Below are 22,648 nucleotides of genomic sequence, written 5' to 3' on the forward strand. Positions count from 1 at the left end.
TGTGCTGTTTGCACATGTTTGCTAATTCTGTTGTACTGTCCTCTCCCAAGGGCTTAGCAGAGTGGTCTACATATAGTAAGCGCTCAATAAATATGATTGATTGTGCTAAGTACAGGGGTAGACAAGAGAACAGTTCCCAGACGGGGCTGAGCATAAAGTGACAAAGGAGTTCATCTTTTAAAAAGTTGGTATTTCTCTTTTAGGTAGTGCTTGACCTTTTATAGCTGTAAATTCCAAGCAGTCCGAAGGAATATCAGTCTTAAGCGTGCCAAATATTCCTAGTTTAAAAATCAAGGGTCTCATCACGTATATGCAACTGTCGCCAAGGATGTGATTTTCACATTATTATAGTGATTGCTAATGTTCAGGGGTCCAGAGTCTAGTGTAAAATAATTAGCAATCTGTTTATTCAAATAAATTATTACTTGAGGTTATACTTCAAAACTGGCCATCCAGTGTGCCCTTTCACTCTTCTCTGACCCCTTTTGCTTCCTCTGAGAAATTAAGAAAGACATTGGTGTATTATTATTTAATAATAATAACAGTATTAAGCACTTACTATGTGCCGGGCAGTGTATTAAGTGCTGGGGTGGATACAACCAAATCAAGTTGGACACAGTCCCTGTCCCATGTGGGGCTCACAGTCTCAATCCCCATTTTACAGATGAGGTAACTGAGGCACAGAGAAGTGAAGGGACTTGCCCAGGGTCACACAGCAGACAGGTTTGAGTGACAGTTACCCCTCGAGAAAATAAAGCAAAACACAGGAAGGAAAAAGAACAGGAGGTGGCATTCCCGTCTTTTCCCTCCGCTAATAAGTGTCCCTCCTCCTTGGCCTGACTGTAGCAAGGGAATGAACTGTTGTCTTTTTCATCTAATCGAAAAGCGACTTCATGGAAAATAAGAGCACCATTTAAAGATAGGGAGGCCGAATGTTGACTTAGCCCCCAAAACTTGCTACCTTTCTTTCCTGATTTCCTGGGTGGGGTGGTGTAGCCCCTCATCGGCTTTAATTAGGGAATTAACTCAGATGAGAGGCTTGTGTTTTGCAGAGGAATGAAGGGTCTGGAGGGCCAGCTGTGTCTGGTTTGGGAGGGCCCAATGGTGGGTGAAGGGAAACTGGAAAAACAGAGGCTACAGGTGTTCCCTATTCAAGGGCCACGTGGAGAAGTCAAGGGGGTGGGGAGGAGGGAGGGGAAAATGATAGGGAAAGGGCAGTTCAAGCAGAAGGCGAAAAGACAGAGACAGGATGGAATGGGGAGGTGAGGGAAAGAAAAGTAGAGGAGAGGGGTGGATAGAGGAGGAGAAGAGGATATCTTGGTGGGGGTGGGGGAATGAGGAGACATTGAGAGAAAAGAAAAAGGACAACATCTGGAGGCAGAAGTGTGGTTGGGAAAGAAATCCTTCCCCCTTACCCCCAGCCCCCCACCCAAGAAATGAAGGAAAAAAGCGAGAGGACATGAAGGAAACCATTATATATGCAACCTGATTGAAGGTGGGTTATTGCTCAAGTACTAATTACTGTAATTGTTAAAATGTCCAGTGAACTGTACTAATTTTTGCTTAATTAGCCATTCACACAGCGGAGCAGTGTTGCCTAGTGGATAGAATACGGGCCTGAGAGTCGGAAGGACCTGGGTTCTAATCCTGGCTCTGCCATTTGTCTGATCTGGGACCACGGGGAAGGCACTTCACTTCTTTGTGTCTCAGTTACCTCATCTGTAAAATGGGGGTGAAGATGGTGAGCCCCATGTGGGACAGGGACTGTATCCAACCTAATTAACTTATGTTTACCACAGCGCTTAGAATAATGCCTGGCACGTAATATGCACCTAGCAAATACCATAAAAAGACCCTGTAGTTTTATTTTCAAAAGGATTGCTAATTTCTAGAATTTTTCACCGTCCACATCCAAAGTGCCGAATTGATAAAAAGGAAATTAAGGCAATTTGAAAAATGCTGATAAAAGTCCAGGCTTTCAATAATTGTGCTCCTATTATAGGTTTGTTGCATTAGAGAAAAAACACGTTGTTCTGAATTTTGAAACACTGAACCCATTCCCAACCTCCTTTTGACACCAAACCGGTGTTTCAAAGAATTCCCCCCAGGATATTAAATGAGCAATCCATTCTGCAAGCAGCTTTCTTTTCTTTCTCTGTCACACTAATGGGGGCAATGTAACTTGGAATAAAGCTTTTCTTCAGATTTATAGATGTTGCCAGCAGTAGCCCATTTTTAGGAACAGGGTATTTTTCTTATTACAGTTGGTCTTGGTTAAAAAGAGGGAGGGGTCCTCTACCCTCTCTTCACTACTGCTGTTTCCAAATGATGGAAAAATCATTCACAAGGTGCACTGTGAGAGGTAGAAAGTAATAAGCAGTAAACTGATTTTCAGATTACTGCGTGTACTGTGTTTGTTAGAGGAGGCTAGCTTTCACCGATCCTTTTTTCCACCAAGTTATGTGCAGTACTGTAAACTTAAAAATGACTTTTAATGACAGATATTATGGTTTTAAGAGGACATAATGATCTGCACACTTTTTTTTTCCTTCCTAGTCCTGGCCCTTTTGAATTCAAGGGGTCTATTTTAGGCGGTGGAAATGTTAAGGGTAGGTGACCTGAGGAAAAGGCGGTGGACAGTCTATTGACAGTTCTTACACATATCAAATTCATGATGAGGAGTTTCTGGTTTTGAAAGGCACAAGGCAACAATCTCTTTTCTAGAGCAGGTTCCATTTTGTGTCTATTTTAAGTCAGCCTTGCCAGTATCACCTATATTTGAGGAGCTACTGGGTTTTCCTGGGCATGTGAATGAAGAATGCTGATTTCAATTTTACTCCCTTTATACTGTACTTCCTGAGGCTGAACAGGAAGCCAAATTCTTTGGTATTCGTGGAAAAGTGATTTAAATGGTGGTATGGTGAGGGGTTTGCTTCCTTTAATAGCTAGACTGTAATTTCGTTATGGGCAGGGAACGTGTCTACTAATTCTGTAATATTGAACTCTCCCAAGCACTTAGTACAGTGCTCTGCACCTAGTAAGCACTCAGTGAGTACCATTGATTTTTAATATATTTGTTTAAAATTTCAAAGGAGCAGTAGGCAAAACTCAGTGTTGAACGATTGGGGAAAATGATTGGACACTATCAGTTTGGGGATTTTTCACCAGTATTAAATGCTCTACCCTGATCTCTGTTCCCAATTTAATTTCTCAATAAGGGCCCTTATTCATACATTTTTAGGCTTCATGTTGTGCAGTTAACTTCCACAATTTGTTTAAAAAATGTTTTCTTTTTTTCTTAAATCACCTGTTTCCTGTCCACCTAATTACAGTACCATAGGTGTTTCCTTGGAGAGCATCATATTTTATAAAACTTTTGGCTTGAAGTAGGTTTTTTTTACTAAGAAATAAAATTAATTTCCAGAAATGCTTTAAAAAAGGTGCCTATACTTAAAGTGGTGTCCTTAATGGATTGCTTCTTAAATCAGCTGTTTCCTATCCACCTAATTACAGTACCACAGGTGTTTCCCTGGAGAGCATTATTTTGAAACTTTTGGTTTGAAGTATAGTTTACTAAAAAAAAAACCCATTATTTTCCAGAAATGCTTTAAAAGGGGTGTCTATGCTTAAAATGGTGTCCTTAATGGGTTGCTTCATTTGGAGACGTGCAAAGCATAAAAATAGACTGATTATAACCTTTATGTGATTTGATTTAGAGAGCTAAACACAGTACCTCTAAACCGAAAGCTTCCTGTAGTCTGGGAATGTATCTACCAATTCTGTTGTACTTTTCCAAGACCTTAGTACAGTGCTCTGTACATGGTATGCGCTCAATAGTCATATTTATTGTGTGCTTAAAAGTGTGCAGAGTACTCTACTAAGGCCTTGGGAAAGCACAATATAATAGAATTGGTAGATACATTCCCAGACCACAACAAGCTATTTGATTGATTATACCTCAGGTATACCCTGCAATTTTTCCGCAGCCCTTACTCCTTGTCAAGAATCATATGCACATATCTAGTGTAATCGTTTTAAGAGGCTATTCTCATTCATTCACTGTCATATTTGTTGAGCACTTACCATGTGCAGAGCACTTTGCTCTTGGGAGAGTACAGTACAACAATAAATAGTCACATTCCCTACCCACAACAAGCTAGAGGATAGTCTCAGATATCAGAATGAAGGCGTGTATATATAGGACTTTGGGAAGCAGTGTGACGTAGTGGAAAGAGAATCAGAGGACCTGAGTTCTCATCCCAGCTCTACCAGTTGTCTGCTGTGTGACCTTGGGAAAGTCACTTAACTTCTCTGTGGCCCAGTTCCCTCAACTGTAAAATGAAGATTTCAAACCTGTTCCCCCTCCTACATAGACCGCGAGCCCTGTGTAAGACAGGGACTGTCGGACCTGATAAAACTTGTGTCTACTCCAGCACTTAGATCAGTGCTTGACATATAGTAAGTGCTTAATACATACCATAAATAAATTATTATATTTTCTCAAATAAATTACGCTTTCTATCTTATTTTATTCTTTTGACCCTGGGACTTAAAGGAATCTATGTAGTATTTTGATGCCTTAAAATGATCAGGAATCTTATTTAATCCCATTGAAAAGAGTCTAGGACAGTGGCTTCTCAATTCCCCAAGGCCTTGCAGTGAATAAAGCATCTTATAAACTTAATAACAGACCAGACCGTTGTTAAATTATTGGTTCCCACACACGCCCGCCCCATCTCCAAAATATCCTTTTGAACAAGCCTAGGTCCTTCTAAATAAAATGGCCAGTTTTGGAACTACACAAATGTTTTCAGGCCTCTGATAAATTCATTTGTGGAAGGATATATTTATTGGGTCCAGAGTTCAGCTCCTTCCCTGGTAACCCCTGAGCCGTGGATATTAATATTCTTTCCTATGTAAATCTTCGCCTTTCCCCCAGCTCTTCACCCTGATTATCCCCTTCATCTTTTGGGAAGGATAATATTCTTTCCTATCTAAAACTTCATCTTTCCCCCAAGCTCTTCACCGTGACTTTGCCTTTCACCTTTATGATGAGCCCCTTTGGGAGAGTCTCAAGACAGCTGACTCTGCAGCTGCCTGGAATCAACTTTTTCCTGGGCCCTTTGTCCAGCATTGCAGGAAATCTGACAGGTGGGATGGTTGTTGAATCCTGGAAGGACACGTTCTTGGCACGAAGCCTCCAGTTTCCTCCCTACATGCTCTGTCGTCGGCCGGCCTATCAGTGGTGTGTACTGAGCATCTGTTATGGTTAGAGCACTGCCCTAAGCGCTGGGGCAAGTACAACAGAAAAAGGAATCCCTGCCCTCTAAAGAGTTTACGGTTTAAGGAGGCGGGCAGATGTTTAGCTGAAATTATAGATAGGAAGTACTGGACTATATAATATGCTTACGTAAGTGCTATGATGGGGTTTTGAATCTGTTGTTCTTAGGTGATGGGAAGCAGCATGGTCTAGTGGAAAGACCTGGGAATCAGAGGATCTGGGTTCTAATCCTGGTTCCACCACCTGTCTGCTGTGTGACCATGGGCAAGATACTTAACAGCCCTGGGCCTCAGTTCTCTCATATGCAAAATGGGGATCCAGTCCCTGGTCTCCCTCATACTTAGACCGTGAGACCTGATTATCTTGTATCTACCCCTGTGCTTAGTAGAGGGCTTGACACATAGTAAGCACTTAAACCATAATAATGATGATAATGTGGCACAGGAGGGCCAAAGTGGCAGTTAGGGGATATGAAGACCGGAGATTAGAAACTACCCACGTTTCATGTAGAGCAATTCATTTCAGCCTTTCATCAGTCTCATTTCCACCAAGCAGAAGGAGCGGATTTCTCACTGAGTTCTCAGCAAGTCTTTTACTGCCGATGGGGATTCGTGAGGCTGTTCGGAATCAACTCATACGACCCTCTAGAGTGTTAGCTCATTGTGGGCAGGGACTATGTCCACCAACTCCCAAGTGCTTAGTATAGTGTTCTGCCCACAGAAAGCCCTAAATAAATGTCACTGAATGATTGCAAGAATTCTGAATACACTGCTCAAGCGCAAAACTCAGTGTCTCGTTCCCACTGTCAGTGAACCAATGGACTCATTCCCAGGCTGGCATTACTCTAGTTTGGGCAGATTTAAAACCCTACCTTTTTAGTGCACCAGCTTTCAATCTACCTCATCATTAAAGAGAAACTCCTGACCAGCAGCTTTAAGGCACCCAATTACCTTGCCCCCTCCTTCCTTTCCTCGCTGAGGACCAAAGAAGTTAAGTGACTTGCCCAAGGTCACACAGCTGATAAGTGGTGGAGCCGGGATTAGAAACCATGACCCCTGACACTCAAGACTGGGCTCTTTCCACGGAGCCACGCTGCTTCTCTAGTGCTGTTGTACTCTCCCAAGCGCTTAGCACAGTGATCTCCATTCATTAAGTACTCAATAAATGTGATCGCACCATTGAGTCCACCCTTGGGCATAATACCTATATTAATCTCTTTGGGACCCTATTACTCATAAGTGACTACGTGAAACCAAAATGCTTCCACATCAGTCAAATAGAAGTTGGGCAACTTGGTTGTCAGACTGAAAAGCCCATATTCAACTGTCTCATTTCATGATTAACCACGACTATAGAATATTAACAAATCTTTTCCTTTTCTTTTAGGTATTCTCCAGCAGTGATGAAGCTCTTATTAACAAAAAGTTACCCAAGGAACTTCTATTAAGGTAATTCGGCCTGAATTATGCAAAAATAGATTCATTCTGAAATTTGATGGGTAGATTTGTTCCTTTTGCCAAAGTGGAAGGAGGTGGTCTTTGTCAGAGTAAATCCATAATGCAGAACAACAGACAAAATTGGCCTAATTTCTTGATTTTGGTTACATAGAGCTGTTCTTCATTGGTTTTACTTGGCCTCATCGAGGATATGCTTGGGTAGGAACGCATTACTTGGTCTGGATTCTAATTTAAGATGTGTTGAGTATTGTATTACTTTTTTCAAGTGCCAAATTTTATATTTCAATTAATGCTGTTGTTGATTTAGTCTTAAGGAATACTGTGAGGAATAGACTGTTTTTCTAAGCTTGTGAGTTCCCTTGAAGGCAAGGACCTGTAAAATGCCACACGGTGCTTTTGATACTTGAATGACTTTTGTTAATGTTTCATCCATTGGCTTCTGATAGGTGTCTATCATATTTTCATATGTATTTGCCCTGTTTACATATTCTGCAATTTAATGACCTTTAAACTAGCAAAACAGATTCTCTTGGCGTATAATATTTATATACTGTACAATGGAAACTCAGCAATGTGACCATGAATGATGCAGAGTTTTGAGTAGTCTGGGCTATTTCTGATCCAGCACACTCTTGGCTGAGCAGCCCTCTCTTTACATATCTTTAAATTATATATTATAAGTTACTTATTCATATTAAGGTCTGTCTCTAGACCAAAAGATTGTTTATGGATAGAGAACATGTCTGCTAATTCTGTGATACTCTCCCAAGGGCTTAGTACACAAAAGAAGCACTCAATAAATACCACTGCCTCATTGATTGGAAGCAGACTGAATGCTTGGAAAAAGGGGCCTGGATTTTTCCAGTAGCCGCTCCGGTAACTGCTGGAGGAGTCTGTGCTTCTGCTTCCAGCCATTCGATCCACCAATACCATTCTTTAGGCTCACTGAACCCTGAGGCTGAGTTTAATCCATCGGTCAATCAGTCGGTGCTATTTATTGAGTGCTTGCTATGTGCAGAGTGCTGTGCAAGGGGCTTGGGAGAATACATTGCAACAGAATTAGCAGGCACGTTCCCTACCTATAATGAGGCTTGCAATCTAATACAGCATTACAGTGTTGGAGCCCGTTTAAACGTTTCTCTGGATTTCCTAATGTCCGGTTAAGCAAAGAACGACAAGTCTTGAGCAGTTTAGATCATTGAGGTTCTATTGCAGTGGCGTTTTGCAAGGGAGTGCGGTCAATTGATTTGCGGGGGACGGAAACTGGAAATCCATTTTGTATTCTGTTCCTTATTCACCACGGAGATTCTCTAGGCCAAAATAATGTAACTTACTTCTCCTTGGTGATTGTATCTATAAAATTGGGTCTCCCTCACAAGATGAAGTGAACCAAAAGTTTACTTAAATCTCAGATGCCTCTGAGAATGGTTTCTGTTGTTCTCGTTGAACCTGTCATTATGCAGTTTTTCCCATAATCACTTTATTCAAATGCTAACCAATATATGCTGTTTTTAGCAGAGGTGCCCAAAATAGAAGGTTTAAATTGAAGAGGGGAGTGGAAAAGGAAAGGGCCTTGCTACAAATTTCCAGAAACACATTCCACTCAGACTTTTGAATATCTAGTGGCCAGGGGGCAGGGAATGTGTCTTGTTGTACTGTCTCAAGCGCTTAGTGCAACGCTCATCCGACTGACTGAATCCTGGTAGTTCTGAACAGTGTTTTGTATAGTGTAAGCACTTATATTTTAAAGTACCATTAACAACGTACCAGTGGAGTCTAGAAACAGCTTGACAGGGACCCAGGAGAACAGATCCCTTTTTGAAATTGTTGTGGAATTAGAAATCTTTTCCCCTTGTGATTTGAGGCTGTTTGCTGGGAGAGTTTTCTACGGATATTCCTGGCATCTAGTTTGCAAGGCTGGAGAGTAATTCTTGCATTGAGGATCCAAAGGGAAATCCTATAATGGAGGAAGTTAAGTAAGGAATTTGCAACTTTCCAAGAGATGTGGGTTGGTCCTTTTTGGCTCCATAAGGTGCAGAGGTGTAGCAAAGGTTGTAACTATTACTTTAATATAGGAAAACATGCTTGTAAAATAATGAACATTATAAAGGGAATCGTCATTTGGCCTTTACTGTTACCGCAGATCTCTCAGGGCTTAAAAAGCTTTCATGTTCTATTGCTACGTTTAATACATTTATCGTAAGGCAAGTTCCTAGAATCATTTGGACAGCGTGGCTTCTAGCACTAATCAGAACATACATATATTCAGAAGTTAAAACTCAATCAATGGGGCTTTCATCACCAAACAGTTTGTATACTGTACCTTGAAGGTCAGGATTTACGCAGTGATCAGATTACAGAAAATCATTGCCAGTTGATAGCCTTCCAAATATTTTATTTCTCTTTTTTTCTCTTCCCACCACCGTTGCTGTTATTTTAGAATCTATAAATGGGTTTTTAAAACTTTTTTTTTTTCCTGGGGGAAAATTCAAATGCTCCCATAAGAATCAAAAAGCACTGCCTCCGATTCTTCCCTATATGAATCACTAAATAATTAAATCTTTCTCTCGTAAAAGCAGGACCTGCCAAACAATCACTCGTCCCCCCCTTCAAAGCCCTACTGAAGGCTTACCTTGTCCAAGAGGCCTTCCCAGAATAAGCCCCCTTTTCCTCAACTCCCCCTCCCTTCCTCCTCACCTTGACTCACTCCCTGTGTGCTCCCCTTGGCCCCATAACACTTAAGTATATATGTATAATTCTATTTATATTGATGCTTTTTTACTTGTTTCAATGTCCATCTCCCCAACTCTAGACTGTAAGCTTTTGATTATCTGTCTTCCCCCCACCCCAGACTGTAAGCCCATCATGGGCAGGGATTATCCCTTTTGCTTTATTGTTCTTTCCAAGTGCTTACGTCAGTGCTCCATGCACAGTAAGCATTCAATAAATACGGTTGAATGGATGAATGAATGACCCCTGTCAACATTCTGTTCCTATATTTCTGTCTTGGTTTCTTGTCGTCACAGCTATTGTCCCATCCCCTGGTTCCCATGCCTCACAGCCAAATCTTGAAGACGGGCTGGCCGCCGTGACTGTCAACTGATTTCATTGCCACATTTGATAATTCTGGAATGACTAGGAGAGCAAATCCAAGATGAGAATCCAATCACCTTAGAGTTTGCAAAAAAAAATGTTTGGCACCATCGCTAGACCTAGCCTCCGGCGACTACCAGAAACATTTTGATGGCCCCTGAGAGCTTTATTAAGATCCCAGTATTAGTCTACATTCATTCATTCAATCAATCGTATTTGAGTGCTTACTGTGTGCAGAGCACTGTACTAAGCGCTTGGGAAGTACAAGTTGGCAACATATAGACAGTCCCTACCCAACAGTGGGCTCACAGTCTAGAAGGGTCGAAGTGGTAGGACTCTTGCCCCCAGGGTTGAATGATCTTGTCCTGTCCTTTTCTCCACACCAGTGGCGTAAAGACTGTAAGCCGTAGAGTGTAAGCCCTTTGTGGGTAAGGACCGTGTCTACCGACTCTATTATATTGTACTCTCCCAAGCACTGAGAACAGCGCACTGCACGCAGTAAGCACTCAATAAATACCACTGATTGATAAAGCAGGGCCGTGACTTCTGTGCAGTCACGCTTGAGCATACAATAGGCAAGCTGGCATTTGATGCCTTCTGGGCTACTCCGCACAAAGACTCATAGCATCATCCCAAGTCCTGCCATTCATTCAATCGTATTTATTGAGCACTTACCGTGTGCAGAGCACTGTACTAGGTGCTTGGGAAGTACAAGTCGGCAACATCTAGAGACGGTCCCTACCCAACAACGGGCTCACAGCACAGCGGTTCCTAACTGCTGATGACTACTCTGGAAGCACGTTCACAAGAAGATACGCGGATGACTGTGAATGGCTTTTTTAGAACTAGCAAAGCCCCCTGGTTCACCATTAGCTGGAAATGGCTAGCCAACGTACTCAGTCTGTATGTGTCTTGTCTATCTAGCCGCCCACCTCTCACCTACATCCTCCTTGGAATGCCCTCCCTCTTAATTTTTCTACAGAAGTGTTCAGTCCACGTCTGCCCACTCCTCCAGAACTTCCAGTGGTTGCCCATTCATCTCCACAACAAACTCCTTTCCAACTGTTTTGAAGCACTCAATCACCTTGCCCCCCTCCTACCTCACCTTGCTACTCCTACCTCAATCCAGCCCTCATATTTCACTCTTCTAATGCCAAGCGTCTCACTGTACCTTAATTTTGTCTATCTTTCCACCAACCTCTCACCCACATCGTGCCTCTGGCCTGGAATACCCTCCCTCTTCACATCCAAAAGACAATTACTCCTCCTTCAAAGTCTTACTGAAGGCACATCTCTTCCATGAGGCCTTCCCTGACTAAGCCCTCCTTTCCTTTTCTTCACTTCCTTTTGCATCACCCTGACTTTCTCCCTTTATTAATCCTCCCTCCCATCCCTACAACACATATATCTGTAATTTATTTATTTATATTGATGTCCATCTCCCCCTCTAGACTGTAAGTTCACTGTGGGCGGGGAATGTCTGTTATGTTATACTCTTCTGAGTGCTTAGCACAGAGCTCTGCACACTGTAAGCCCACAATAAATATGATTGAAAGTGTGAGGTTCTCTATTACAGCTCTCCAGGGGTCTCCATTGCCGACTCCCAGGGCTGAGTGTTTTCACAGAACCTTGCTACCTAGGTAGCACACAGTCTGATGGAAGACTAGAAAACCAAGAAGAAAATTAAATCAGTCCTTCGGGAGTGACTGAATGTTGTCCTAATCATCTGACTATCCAGATTCAGGCCAAACTGGAAGTCAGCAGGGCATTTGCAGTAGTCAATCTACTATCTGACTGTGAAGCCGGGGATTTTACCACCAAAGTCAAATCTGACATCTAGAGGTGCCACTTCAGCGCCGTACATATCGTCATACATCAGCACACGCAGGAGGCACTCAATAAATAGGATGGACTGGCCAGACTTGCCCCTCATTAGTAAAATTGCACCATCCTCGACCTGCAGGACACCAGTCCATCAAAGGTATTTATGGAGCACTCCCTGTGTGCAGAGCACTGTACTAAGCACGTGGGAGAGGATTATACAACAGAGTTGAGAGACACATTCCCTGCCCACCATATAGTACGATCTTGTTTGTCCACATCTACAGATGCGAACTGTACGATAGACTGTAATCCGGAAATTGCTCCGAGGCATCTTCTCTCTCCGATTTCAGCATATCACCCCACGCTACCTTAAAACTCCTGGTGTATCACCCTTCACGGCAAGAACGAGCTTCATTTCTCTGACACGTCACCAGACGACCTTCCCTTATGATCTTCTTGCCTCCTGTGCTACACTGGGCAAAACCGTTCAGGGTTCCCTTTTTCGATCATTCTTTCCTGACTGTGCGACCTCTCCCCGCCGGGCACTGAGCCTGGAGAGCCCCCTCGTCTCTGGAATTGAAGGAGCAGCCCAGCCTAGCGGAAAGAGCCCGGACTTGAGAGTTTAATCCTGGCTCTTCCAATTACTTGCTACATGACCTTGGTCAAGTCACTTCACTGTGCCACAGTCCTCTTCTTCTCCCCCCTACTTAGATTGTGAGCTCTGTGTGGGACAGAGATCATGTCCAACCTAATTCTCTTGTATCTACCCCAGTCCTAGAGCATTGTTGGATACACAGTGAGTGCTTAACAAATGCCATAAAAAAAGAACTCTGACAATCCCCACCTCTGCTCAATAAATACCATCAACTAACCACAAACCCTTTCCTGAGGAACAAAGCTCTCCTCTCCCTCATTCCATTTCCACCTATCCTGTCATGCAGCCCACCCATTTCACCCCTCACCGCATATAAAACCACTTGCATTAATCCTTGCCTCTGCTTTTAGAAATAATTATGGTATTTATTAATGCCGTGGTATTATTACACCCTTCCCATGCGCTAAGCACTGGGGAAGATACAAGGTATTCGTTCTGGACACAATCTCTGTCTCATATAGGGCTCTCAGTATGAGGAGTAGGGAATAAGTTTAGGATAACTAGCTCATCCAGGCTCACTCTGGTTTTAGTTGGTTTTTCTTGGTAGTTAAGAGTAATATGTATGACCATCTATTTTGGAATATGAGCTCATAGAGGGCTGGATTATATCCTGCCTTATGCAGAGCACGTATCTTCATTTTGTAGAGCACTTTTTTATTTTTCAAAGTACTTTTCCTTTCACATCAGTTTTCTTGTTTAGTTCTCACAAATTTCCCATGCAGCTGGGAGAGGCAGGCATTTTTATTCCCGTTTTATATTTGAAGAAACCTGCCGTCAGCCTCACAGCATGTCAGGAACCAAGCATGAATGGAAATCCAAGTAATCAGTTAGTCACCGGTATTTACTGAATGTCAACTGTGTGCAAAGCACTGTACTAAATGCTTGGTGTAGAGAACAGTAGAAGCAAGAAACACAGTCCTTTGCTCTCAAGCAACTTGCAACCCCATCAGGGAGGTGGATATAAATTATTTCCAAGTGAGATGAAAAGATAATTGAATATAGTATACAAACATGCAGGATGTGAATGCTAATGATGGGTAGTACTAACTAGGTGCCACAGATAGTTGCTGGGTAGATGAATCTTAACTGAGGAAGACTTCCTGGAAGAGGTGGGATTTAAGATGGCTTTGAAGGTGGGGAGAACTGTGGCCTGATAGATTTGAAGTGGAGAATGAATAACAGCAAACACTCCCAGATCTGTGTTTCCCCCCATAGACCTTGCCATCTCTCTCGTCGTTCCTAAGGAAAACCTTTTCAGCTAAGTTTCTCAGAGGCAGGGACTTTGTCTCAGAATCCCCCTTGTGCAATTCAGCGCAGTGTATTGCATGAAATAGGTGTGTGTTGAATGACTTTGATCATGTAATTTCACTAAAATTGTGAGCAAGATTTAAAAGATTCCAAAATGGATCTCTTCGGACATGCCTAGATCTTGATAATAATAACAATGTTAATAATGGTAGTATTTATTAAATGCTTACTACGTGTCAGGCACTGTTCTAAGCACTGGGGTAGATACAAGCTAATCAGGTTGGACACAGTCCCTGTCCCACATGGAGCTCACAGTCTTAATCCCCATTTTACAGATGTGATAATTGAGGCTCAGAGAAGTGGAGTGACTCACCCAAGGTCACACAGCACACAAGTGGCAGAGGCAGGATTAGAACCCAGGGCCTTCTGGCTCCCAGAAACATGCTCTACCCACTAGGCCATGCTGCTGCTTGTCAGGCCTGGGGACCCCGTCCCACCCTAGGGAGGGCCAACCCCTCGGGGCAACATTTCCCCTCACCTCCCGCTGTCCCCCTTCCCCCTCTCCCCCATCGACCTAGAATCCGAACCGAGTAACTGAAGAGCTAATTATTTTTCACCAAAGTTTATCTCTGTAACCCATCCTTGAATTTAATTAAGTGGAAATAATTCAATCTCAGTGGAAATAGCTGGCCCACAGGGCGGTGTTTAGTGGTTAAATACTGTTTTTGTAAGTTTCATCCGATGGCTGTGCTGCTAGGGCCGAGAAAGCCATATGGTTGCGCTCCGTCACCTTGGCTTAGTGGGTTGTGAAAAGGAACCGTGCTGTTGAGAAAATAAGGTATGGAGCTCATGGAAATGTGTCCCAATAATTTAAGAAGCAGACCAACTCAAGTTGCCCACTGTGAACTGGTCTAAAGACTTAGGGAAGTTTTTGTGTCGCTTAGGATTTGTTATTATTAATTGATGATATTGAGCACTGACTGCGTGCAGAGCACTGTACTAAGCTCTTCAGAGAGCACACTATAAGTGAGTTTTAGACTGTGAGCCCACTGTTGGGTAGGGACTGTCTCTATATGTTGCCAACTTGCACTTCCCAAGCGCTTAGTACAGTGCTTTGCACACAGTAAGCGCTCAATAAATACGATTGATTGATTGATTGATTGGTAGGCATGTTTCCTGCCAACAAGCTCACAGTTTAGAGGAAATTGACAAATTGGGCAGCCTCCTAGGATCGTTGGGCATACCAGTCAAAGAAAATGTTGGCAAAGCTCATTTTGGGGCTGCTCTGAGCTAAATGATAACTGTGTACAAAGCTGTAGCACCGACCTCTTTTTAGGTGCGTGATATTCAAAACAAATGGAATTAAAATCTCATCATTTACCCATATTGTCCTTAAAATTAAACCATCTCATCATAACACAGAGGGCAGCATTATACATTGGGTTAATAGGGAAGAAAAAAGGGAAGCATGATCCAAACCTTTGGTCCGGGTCATGAAAGGAGGCAAGTTTTCTAGTAGGGGAAGGGTGTCATTAGCGTATTGGATGTGCCGTTATCCCAGCCTGAGGAAATTTGACCTGACATTTACCAAGATTTTCTAAGAGCTACTAGTTAATCCTGAGAAGATAAGAGCAGGCAGTCTTTGTGGGCGGTAGCAAGGCTTCATTGGTATTATGGATCTTCTGGGTGATATTGGCACAGGAAAGTCAGGGGGGGCCACACCTGCTTAGAGGGGACCTTGTGGGACATGGCCCTGTGGGAAGCTCAAGTCCCCTCTTTTAGCTTTGTAATAATAATAATGGCATTTGTTAAGCGCTTACTCTCTGCTAAGCTCTGTTCTAAGCGCTGGGGTAGATACAAGGTAATCAGGTTGTCCCACGTGGGGTTCACAGTTTTCATCCCTATTTTACAGATGAGGGAACTGAGGCACAGAGAAGGTAAGTGGTTTGCCCAGGGTCACACAGCAGACAAGTGGCAGAGCCAGGATTAGAACCCATGTCCTCTGACTCCCAAGCCTTGGCTCTTGCCACAAAGCCACGCTGCTTCTCCACTATGCCACACTGCTTCACGATCAAGTACACAATATGTACACAGTCATAGTCCAAGGAATGGAGCCATCCCAGTACCTGTTTCCACCTCCCTCCTTTTTCCCCCTCTCCCTGGCCTCCCGCTAGCTCAGTTTCTCCAGCCTGTAAGGTCACTTTTTTGTCGTTGCTGCCTGTATCTTAATTTGCAGAGCTTCAGGGCCTTCTTAAGAGTCTGATCCATCCAGTTGTATGTTAGGGAGGCTTATTGTGGCCTATGGCCAATCTAATAAATCATCATCCAGCTTGTTCTAGTAAAATTCGATGTTAATCGTACAGTTAGGACTGTAAGAACAGACCCTAATCTGCGTGAATTATGTTTGGGTTATTAAAGAGCAGATTTGGGCAGGGAACAATTTTCCTCCATGCCAAGAGTTTAAAGAGAGCGTGTTTCAGAGGAAGAGTCTGCTGGGTTTGTACTTTGGCCCTCCAGGGCCGGGATGAAAATGCAGGTTTTGTTTGGGTGTTGATATCGGGGTCTGATAACAGCAAGATCCACTCTAAGTGTCTCAAGTTGTGAAGGAACTGAACATTGCTAACAAGTATGGCAAACCAGATAGTATTAATGGTATTTGTTAAGTGCTTATTATGTGCCAAGCACTGTTCTAAGCTCTGGGGTAGATACAAGGTAAACAGGTTGTCCCACGTGGGGCTCACAGTCTTAATCTCCATTGTACAGATGAGGTAACTGAGGCACAGAGAAGTTAAGTGGTTTGCCCAAGGTCACACAGCAGGTAAGTGGCAGAGCTGGGATTAGAATCCACATCCTCCGACTCCCAAGCCCAGGCTCTTTCCACTAAGCTGTGCCATTTTTAGGGAGATTAGATTTGAAAGTCATACAGATAATATGGGACTGTGAAGTGTGGAAAGCAGGGCTTCATTTCCTTCAAACCAGATTTTCCATAAAGCTCAGTTTGGTTTTTTTCCTGTTTTTACTCAAGTACTTGGGGAGAAAAAAATGAGTGGTTACTATTTGGAAAAGTCCAGGAAGATGTGATAAAAAATTAGGTGACTGTGGATGCCTAAGTGTTTGAGGTGAGCACTCCTTTCTCCTCTCCTTTTCTCCCCTCTGCCCTCCCCCCTTCCCTTTCTTTCCTTTTTTCCCTCTTTCTCTCCCCCCACCCCTCACCTTCTTCTCTCTCCCCCACTTCCCCCAACTAGCCCCATTCCCTGCTGTGCCTTCTCTGTGGGTGGCAAGAGTCAGAGCAAAGGCAAAGGCAGTGAAATAATGATGGCATTTATTAAGCGCTTACTATGTGCAAAGCACTCTTCTAAGCGCTGGAAATGAAAGGCAGGTCGACTTTCTGCCTCCTGTGCTTGGGATGTAGGGATCTAAGTCATACCACCACCCAGAAGTAAACTGGCAACAGCCTTTGGAAAGAACTTTGGTAAACTGTGCCACTTCTGCCAGCATCCAAGTCTCCCACAGAGGTGGCATAAATGGGAGAACACTAGCTGGGATCTGAGCTGTCCTATAGTGAGTGCCACTGCCACTTTGTTGGAGTCTCATTTGGAGCACGGGGAAACCAAGGAGGGGTCCGTCAACTTGGGCCCCCTCGCCCCCCAGCATTTCTTCTCCATTGCCCTTAATGTCCCCAAAGCCCAAGGGAGTGGCGTGGGCAGGAGAGACTTATTGGTTTGCATTATTCTGGCTCCGCCACTTGTCTGCTGCGTGACCTTGAACAAGTCATTTCACTTCTCCGGGCCTCAGTTACATCATCTGTAAAATGGGGATTAAGACTGTGAGCCCCACGTGGAACAACCTGATCATCTTGCATCTACCCCCGCGCTTAGAATAGTGCTTGGCACGTAGTAAGCGCTTAACAAATACCGTAATTATTATTATCTGTTAGGTGGAAAGGTTCAGGAATAAAGCCCAGTAAATTCAGAGGGAAATGAAATTTAAATCAGGAGGGAAGAAGAGCACTAGCATAAAATAGATCTATGCAGTGGTTATTGGTCTATGGGTAGCAAGCTCCTGCTGCTGGAATGGTCAGTGATGACATTACTAACATCCTAATCAATTTACCCCAGAAACAAAGCCATGTCCCACCAGCACAGATTTAGGACCTGCTAAAAATGAAGGCCCTCAGGTTTCAGCTTCTCGGTCAGAACTCTTCATGCAGGAAACAGCAGTCAGAACAGTCTAGTGATACAAAGGACATTTTCATTTTAGTTACCCAAAAAAGCAAGCACCCAGGATCATTTTTTCACACATTTAATGAAAAATTATTTCCCAGCCCATTCACCGATGCAGATCCTGTCAACAGGAAATAACTAGGCCAAATCCATTCCACCCCACTTCGCCCACTCACCAACTTGGACATACATTCGATGTCATCATCTCTAAGCACTGCGCATATCTACCCTCACCGATTCTGAAATCCCTCTATCTGATCACACTTGCCTCCTCTCCCACATACCTCCTCCCCGTGAATCTGTACTGTTCCCCCACAGAGACCTCCGATCTTGTGACCCTATCTAATTTTCTCAACTCATCATGCCCCACTTAGCCTCCATAGCCAAACTACCCTCTCTTGATGACCAAATAGATGCTCTCAACACCACCCTCTCTACTGAACTCAACTCACTCGCTCTCCTATCCCTTCATTGATCTTGTACCACTGACCCAGAGCCCTGGGTCACCTGCATTGTCGTCCTCCTTCGCTCCTGTGCTCAAACCATGGAGCGCTGCTGGTGGAAATCTAAATATCAGACCGACTTCGTCAACTTCAAGTTTACCCTTGCATGCTTTAACTCTGCCCGGCAAAATTATTTCCGCTCCTTTACTGACACCCCTGCCCAGTGCCCTCACCGTTCTTTCAGACATGTAACTCCCTCCTCAGGCTCTCTGTCCCTCCATCTCTGCCATCCCTTGCCCCCAGTGACCTGGCCACTTTTCTTAATTTTCATAATTTTCTTTATTAAGAAAATTGACACTGAGGTGTGAGCTCCCTAAAATCACCCCTGCCCTTCTTCAACTCCCCCATCTTCCCAGCAGTATCTCTAGAGGAGTTCTCCTGCTTCCTCTCAAAAGCCATCCCTTCCACCTGCACATCCAACCCTATTCCTTCACACCTTCTCAAAACTCTCACCCTCTTCCTTCTTCCCTCCCTAACAGCCATCTTCAACTGTTTGCTCTCCAATGGCTTCTTCCCCATTGCTTTCAAACATGCCCAGGTCTCCCCCTGCTAAAAAAAAATCTTTCCTTGAACCTATGGCTCCCACCATTTATTGCCCCATCTCCCTCCTACCATTCCTCTTCACACTCTTTGAGCGAGTTGTCTACACCTGCTGCTTCAATTTCCTCTCCTTCAATTCTCTCCTTGACCCCTTCCGATCTGGCTTCCTTCACTCCACAGAAACCACCCTCAAAAGTCCTGAATCCTGTAACAACAGGAAACAGAGGGTTCATTTTGCCTTCATTCGTCTTTTCATGGGCCCGATTTGCACAACACAACCGAACCAGGCCTGGGCCTTCCCGGCAGACATTGAAATGTCAAGTCTGGCCTGCCCAAATGCCAAAGTTTTTCAAGGTTTGCTTGAGGGTAGGACTGACTTGTTAAATGGCTACCCCTTGATTAAGCTCAGCAGCAGAGGCAAGGAAGAAGCAGTGAAGGAGGAGGAAGGGAGGGGACCGGATGACAAACAAGTGAGCGTCTGCTGTAAATTGTCAGGTTGAGGATGTGTCTTTAAAAAAAGGAAGTGTTTTGCGGACAATATGGTAGAGACACTCTTCTCAGTCAGGCAAACCCCCCAACCCTGACGAGGGCCAAGTCGATTGAATCCTGCTCCATTCGGGAAAGGGAAAAACAGGCCATTTTGGTTCTCCAGACTGATGCTGGAATTTGTTCATTTAGGATGTTTGGAGAGAAGCAGTGTGGCTCAGTGGAAAGAGCTCAAGCTTGGGAGTCAGAGGTCATGGGTTCTAATCCCGGCCCCGCCACTTATCAGCTGTGTGACTTTGGGCAAGTCTCTTCTCTGTGCCTCAGTTACCTCATCTGTAAAATGGGGATTAAGACTGTGAGCCCCACGTGGGACAACCTGATTATCTTGTATCCCCCCAGCACTTAAAACAGTGCTTAGCATGTAGTAAGCACTGAACAAATACCATCATTATTATTATGTGCCAACTCTTCATTTTGAGTACGGCGTAAAAGCAGGGTGCCTTTTACAGCGGGACCAAGTGTGATGGGACTTGGAAGAGGGCAGAGAGGCTTTGAAGAAGCAACAGGCCATGTTCAGAAACTGTTGGTTCTCTCAGCCCTCCTTGGAAGCTCTCGGGATTTGGTGGAACTCTGGGATCAGTGAAACAGCTGTGGGAGTGAAATGATGGCTTTGAAACTGACGGGGACAGTTGTCCCCCCAGTCCCCCAACCCCATTGTCTCATGGTATCTGGGATTCCATGACTCCATTTCTAGGGTTCCAGCTATTAAAGGCCCTGGATATGATGGGAGTCAGCCAGCTGTGCATTTTCATACACTCAATTATTTTGGACCCGAAATAAATTTCAGCTTCACTTGAGGGACTATGGATATTTGGCCATTCTAAGAAACTGAAGGAATTGCCTCCTCCGATAAAATCGTAGTAGCATCTATCAAGTGCCTACGCTGTGTGACACACTGTTCTCAGTGCTGGGGAGAATACACGGATGCTGATTTCTAGGCCAGAAAGAGCTTACAGTGGAAAGGACTCGGCTGTAAGCTCGTTGTGGGGCAGGGATGGTTTCTACCAACTCCATTGTACTCGCTCAAGTGCTCTACATACAGTAATAAATACCACTGATGGAGTGATGTTAGCACAGGGTAAGGTCAATAAGTAGAATGTCAGGGCACGGAATCGTAGATGGCAAAGAAAAACCGAACAGTTATAGCAACACAAATACAGTCCTCAGGCTTTTCCCACTTCATGTGTAAACACCACTGCCACGAGCCTCAGTGACCTCATCTGTAAAATGGGGATTAAGACTGTGAGCCCCCTTGGGACAACCTGATCACCTTGTAACCTCCCCAGTGCTTAGAATGGTGTTTGGCACATAGTAGGTGCTTAATAAATGCCATTGTTATTATTATTATTATTATTTTCTGGGCCTCAGTTCCCTCATCTGTCAAATGGGGAGGAAGACTGTGAGCCCCATGTGGGACAACCTGATCACCTTGTATCCCTCCCTCAGCTTTTAGAACAGTGTTTGGCATATAGTAAGTGCTTAATAAATGCCATTATTATTATTATTATTATTTTCTGGGCCTCTGTTCCCTCATCTGTCAAATGGGGAGGAAGACTGTGAGCCCCACGTGGGACATGGGGCATATCTATTCTATTTATTTTATTTTGTGAATATGTTTGGTTTTGTTCTCCGTCTCCCCCTTCTAGACTGTGAACCCACTGTTGGGTAGGGACCGTCTCTGTATGTTGCCAACTTGTACTTCCCAAGTGCTTAGTACAGTGCTGTGCACACAGTAACTGCTCAATAAATACGATTGATTGATTGATTCTTGGCGTTCGAACTATTGAACAGAAGCATCAGCCGAGAGAAGGGAGGGAGGGAGCCACCTTGGTCCAGGTGGCTCTGTAACTTGTGGAGCTCTGATGTCAGAGGAACTGTGAAACTTGGGGGATCCCAGCCCCCTGTCTGGGAGTGGCAAGGGTGAGACTGTACTTCCCTAATCGCCAGCAAGCGATGCTCCATCGCGCTGTCACCCGAACCGTGCCATTGTGCGTGTTATCCTTCAGTTCCCAGAAGTGAGGGTTGGTTTTTTTTTTACCCCTTGAATCAGCTTGCTTTCTTCGACCTCAAAAAAAATGTAGTTGGTAAATGGAAATGAAAAATGAAAAATTAGGAGAAGCAGCGTGGCTCAGTGGAAAAGAGCCCGGGCTTTGGAGTCAGAGGTCATGGGTTCGAATCCCGGCTCCACCACATGTCTTCTGTGTGACCTTGGGCAAGTCACTTCACTTCTCTGGGCCTCAGTTACCTCATCTGTAAAATGGGGATTAAGACTGTGAGCCCCCCCGTGGGACAACCTGATCACCTTGTATCCCTCCCAGCGCTTAGAACAGTGCTTTGCACATAGTAAGCGCTTAATAATTGCCACTATTATTATTATAAAAATGAAGACAACCTCCAGTTCTCAAAATATCAGCTAACCCTCAGCAACTCATGCGGTCTTTGCTCTCAGCACAGATAAGAGCAGGGCAAGATAAACAAACCAACCAGATTGTCTTTCAAGGACCACGTTTTTGAGTTAGATTAGTTACAATACTGGAGAGCAGAGGGATTGAATAGAAAATTGTTACAGTAAAACATTGATTCATCTTCCACTAATCCTTGGGCGGTTTTACCTCCTCTCCGTTGGAAACCATGTACAGAGTTTATCGGTGGGGAGCATTTCAACCAATGGTATTTATTGAGCACTTACTATGTGCAGATTCCTGTAGAGAAGCAGTGTGGCTCAATGGAAAGAGCACGGCCTTGGGAGTCAGAGGTCATAGGTTCAAATCCTGGCTCTGCCAGTTGTCAGCTGTGTGACTTTGGGCAAGTCACTTCACTTCTCTGTGCCTCAGTTCCCTCATCTATAAAATGGAGATTAAGACTGTGAGCCCCACGTGGGACAACCTGGTCACCTTGTAACCTCCCCAGCGCTTAGAACAGTGCTTTGCACATAGCGCTTAATAAATACCATCATTATTATTGTATTATTATTACTGAGCACCTTGGGAAAGTACAATACAGTGGAGTGTGTGGATTTACAATCCACAAATGGTATTGAGTAGGAGAGTTGGACCATGAAGCCGCTTACTGCAATGGGGGCTTCGTCTTTCTCCAGGACACTCTTTATCCATAGTGGTCCCGTTAGATTGTAAGCTCCTTGAGGGTAGGAATTATGACTTTGGCTCTCTACTATGCCCTTATGCCCAGTGCTCTGCACAAAGGAGGCGATCAATCAGTACTATTGGTTGACTGAAGCTTACCTACCTTCTGGTTGGGGGGGGACCAGTGACTGGGCT

General features: G+C 44.1%; 1 protein-coding gene across 2 annotated transcripts in view; it reads left to right on the forward strand.

Moving 5' to 3' along the window:
- The window catches only part of FBXL2 (F-box and leucine rich repeat protein 2), an 88,335-nt gene that overhangs the window by 10,251 nt on the left and 55,436 nt on the right, over positions 1-22,648 (forward strand). For both annotated transcript variants that reach the window (XM_038761428.1, XM_038761422.1), the window contains one exon: positions 6,668-6,729. In XM_038761428.1, the coding sequence (XP_038617356.1) occupies positions 6,668-6,729 (62 nt within the window). The remainder of the gene's footprint in view (positions 1-6,667; positions 6,730-22,648) is intronic.

The sequence above is a fragment of the Tachyglossus aculeatus genome, chromosome 2 (genome assembly GCF_015852505.1).
Source record: "Tachyglossus aculeatus isolate mTacAcu1 chromosome 2, mTacAcu1.pri, whole genome shotgun sequence".
Lineage (NCBI taxonomy): Eukaryota > Metazoa > Chordata > Mammalia > Monotremata > Tachyglossidae > Tachyglossus > Tachyglossus aculeatus.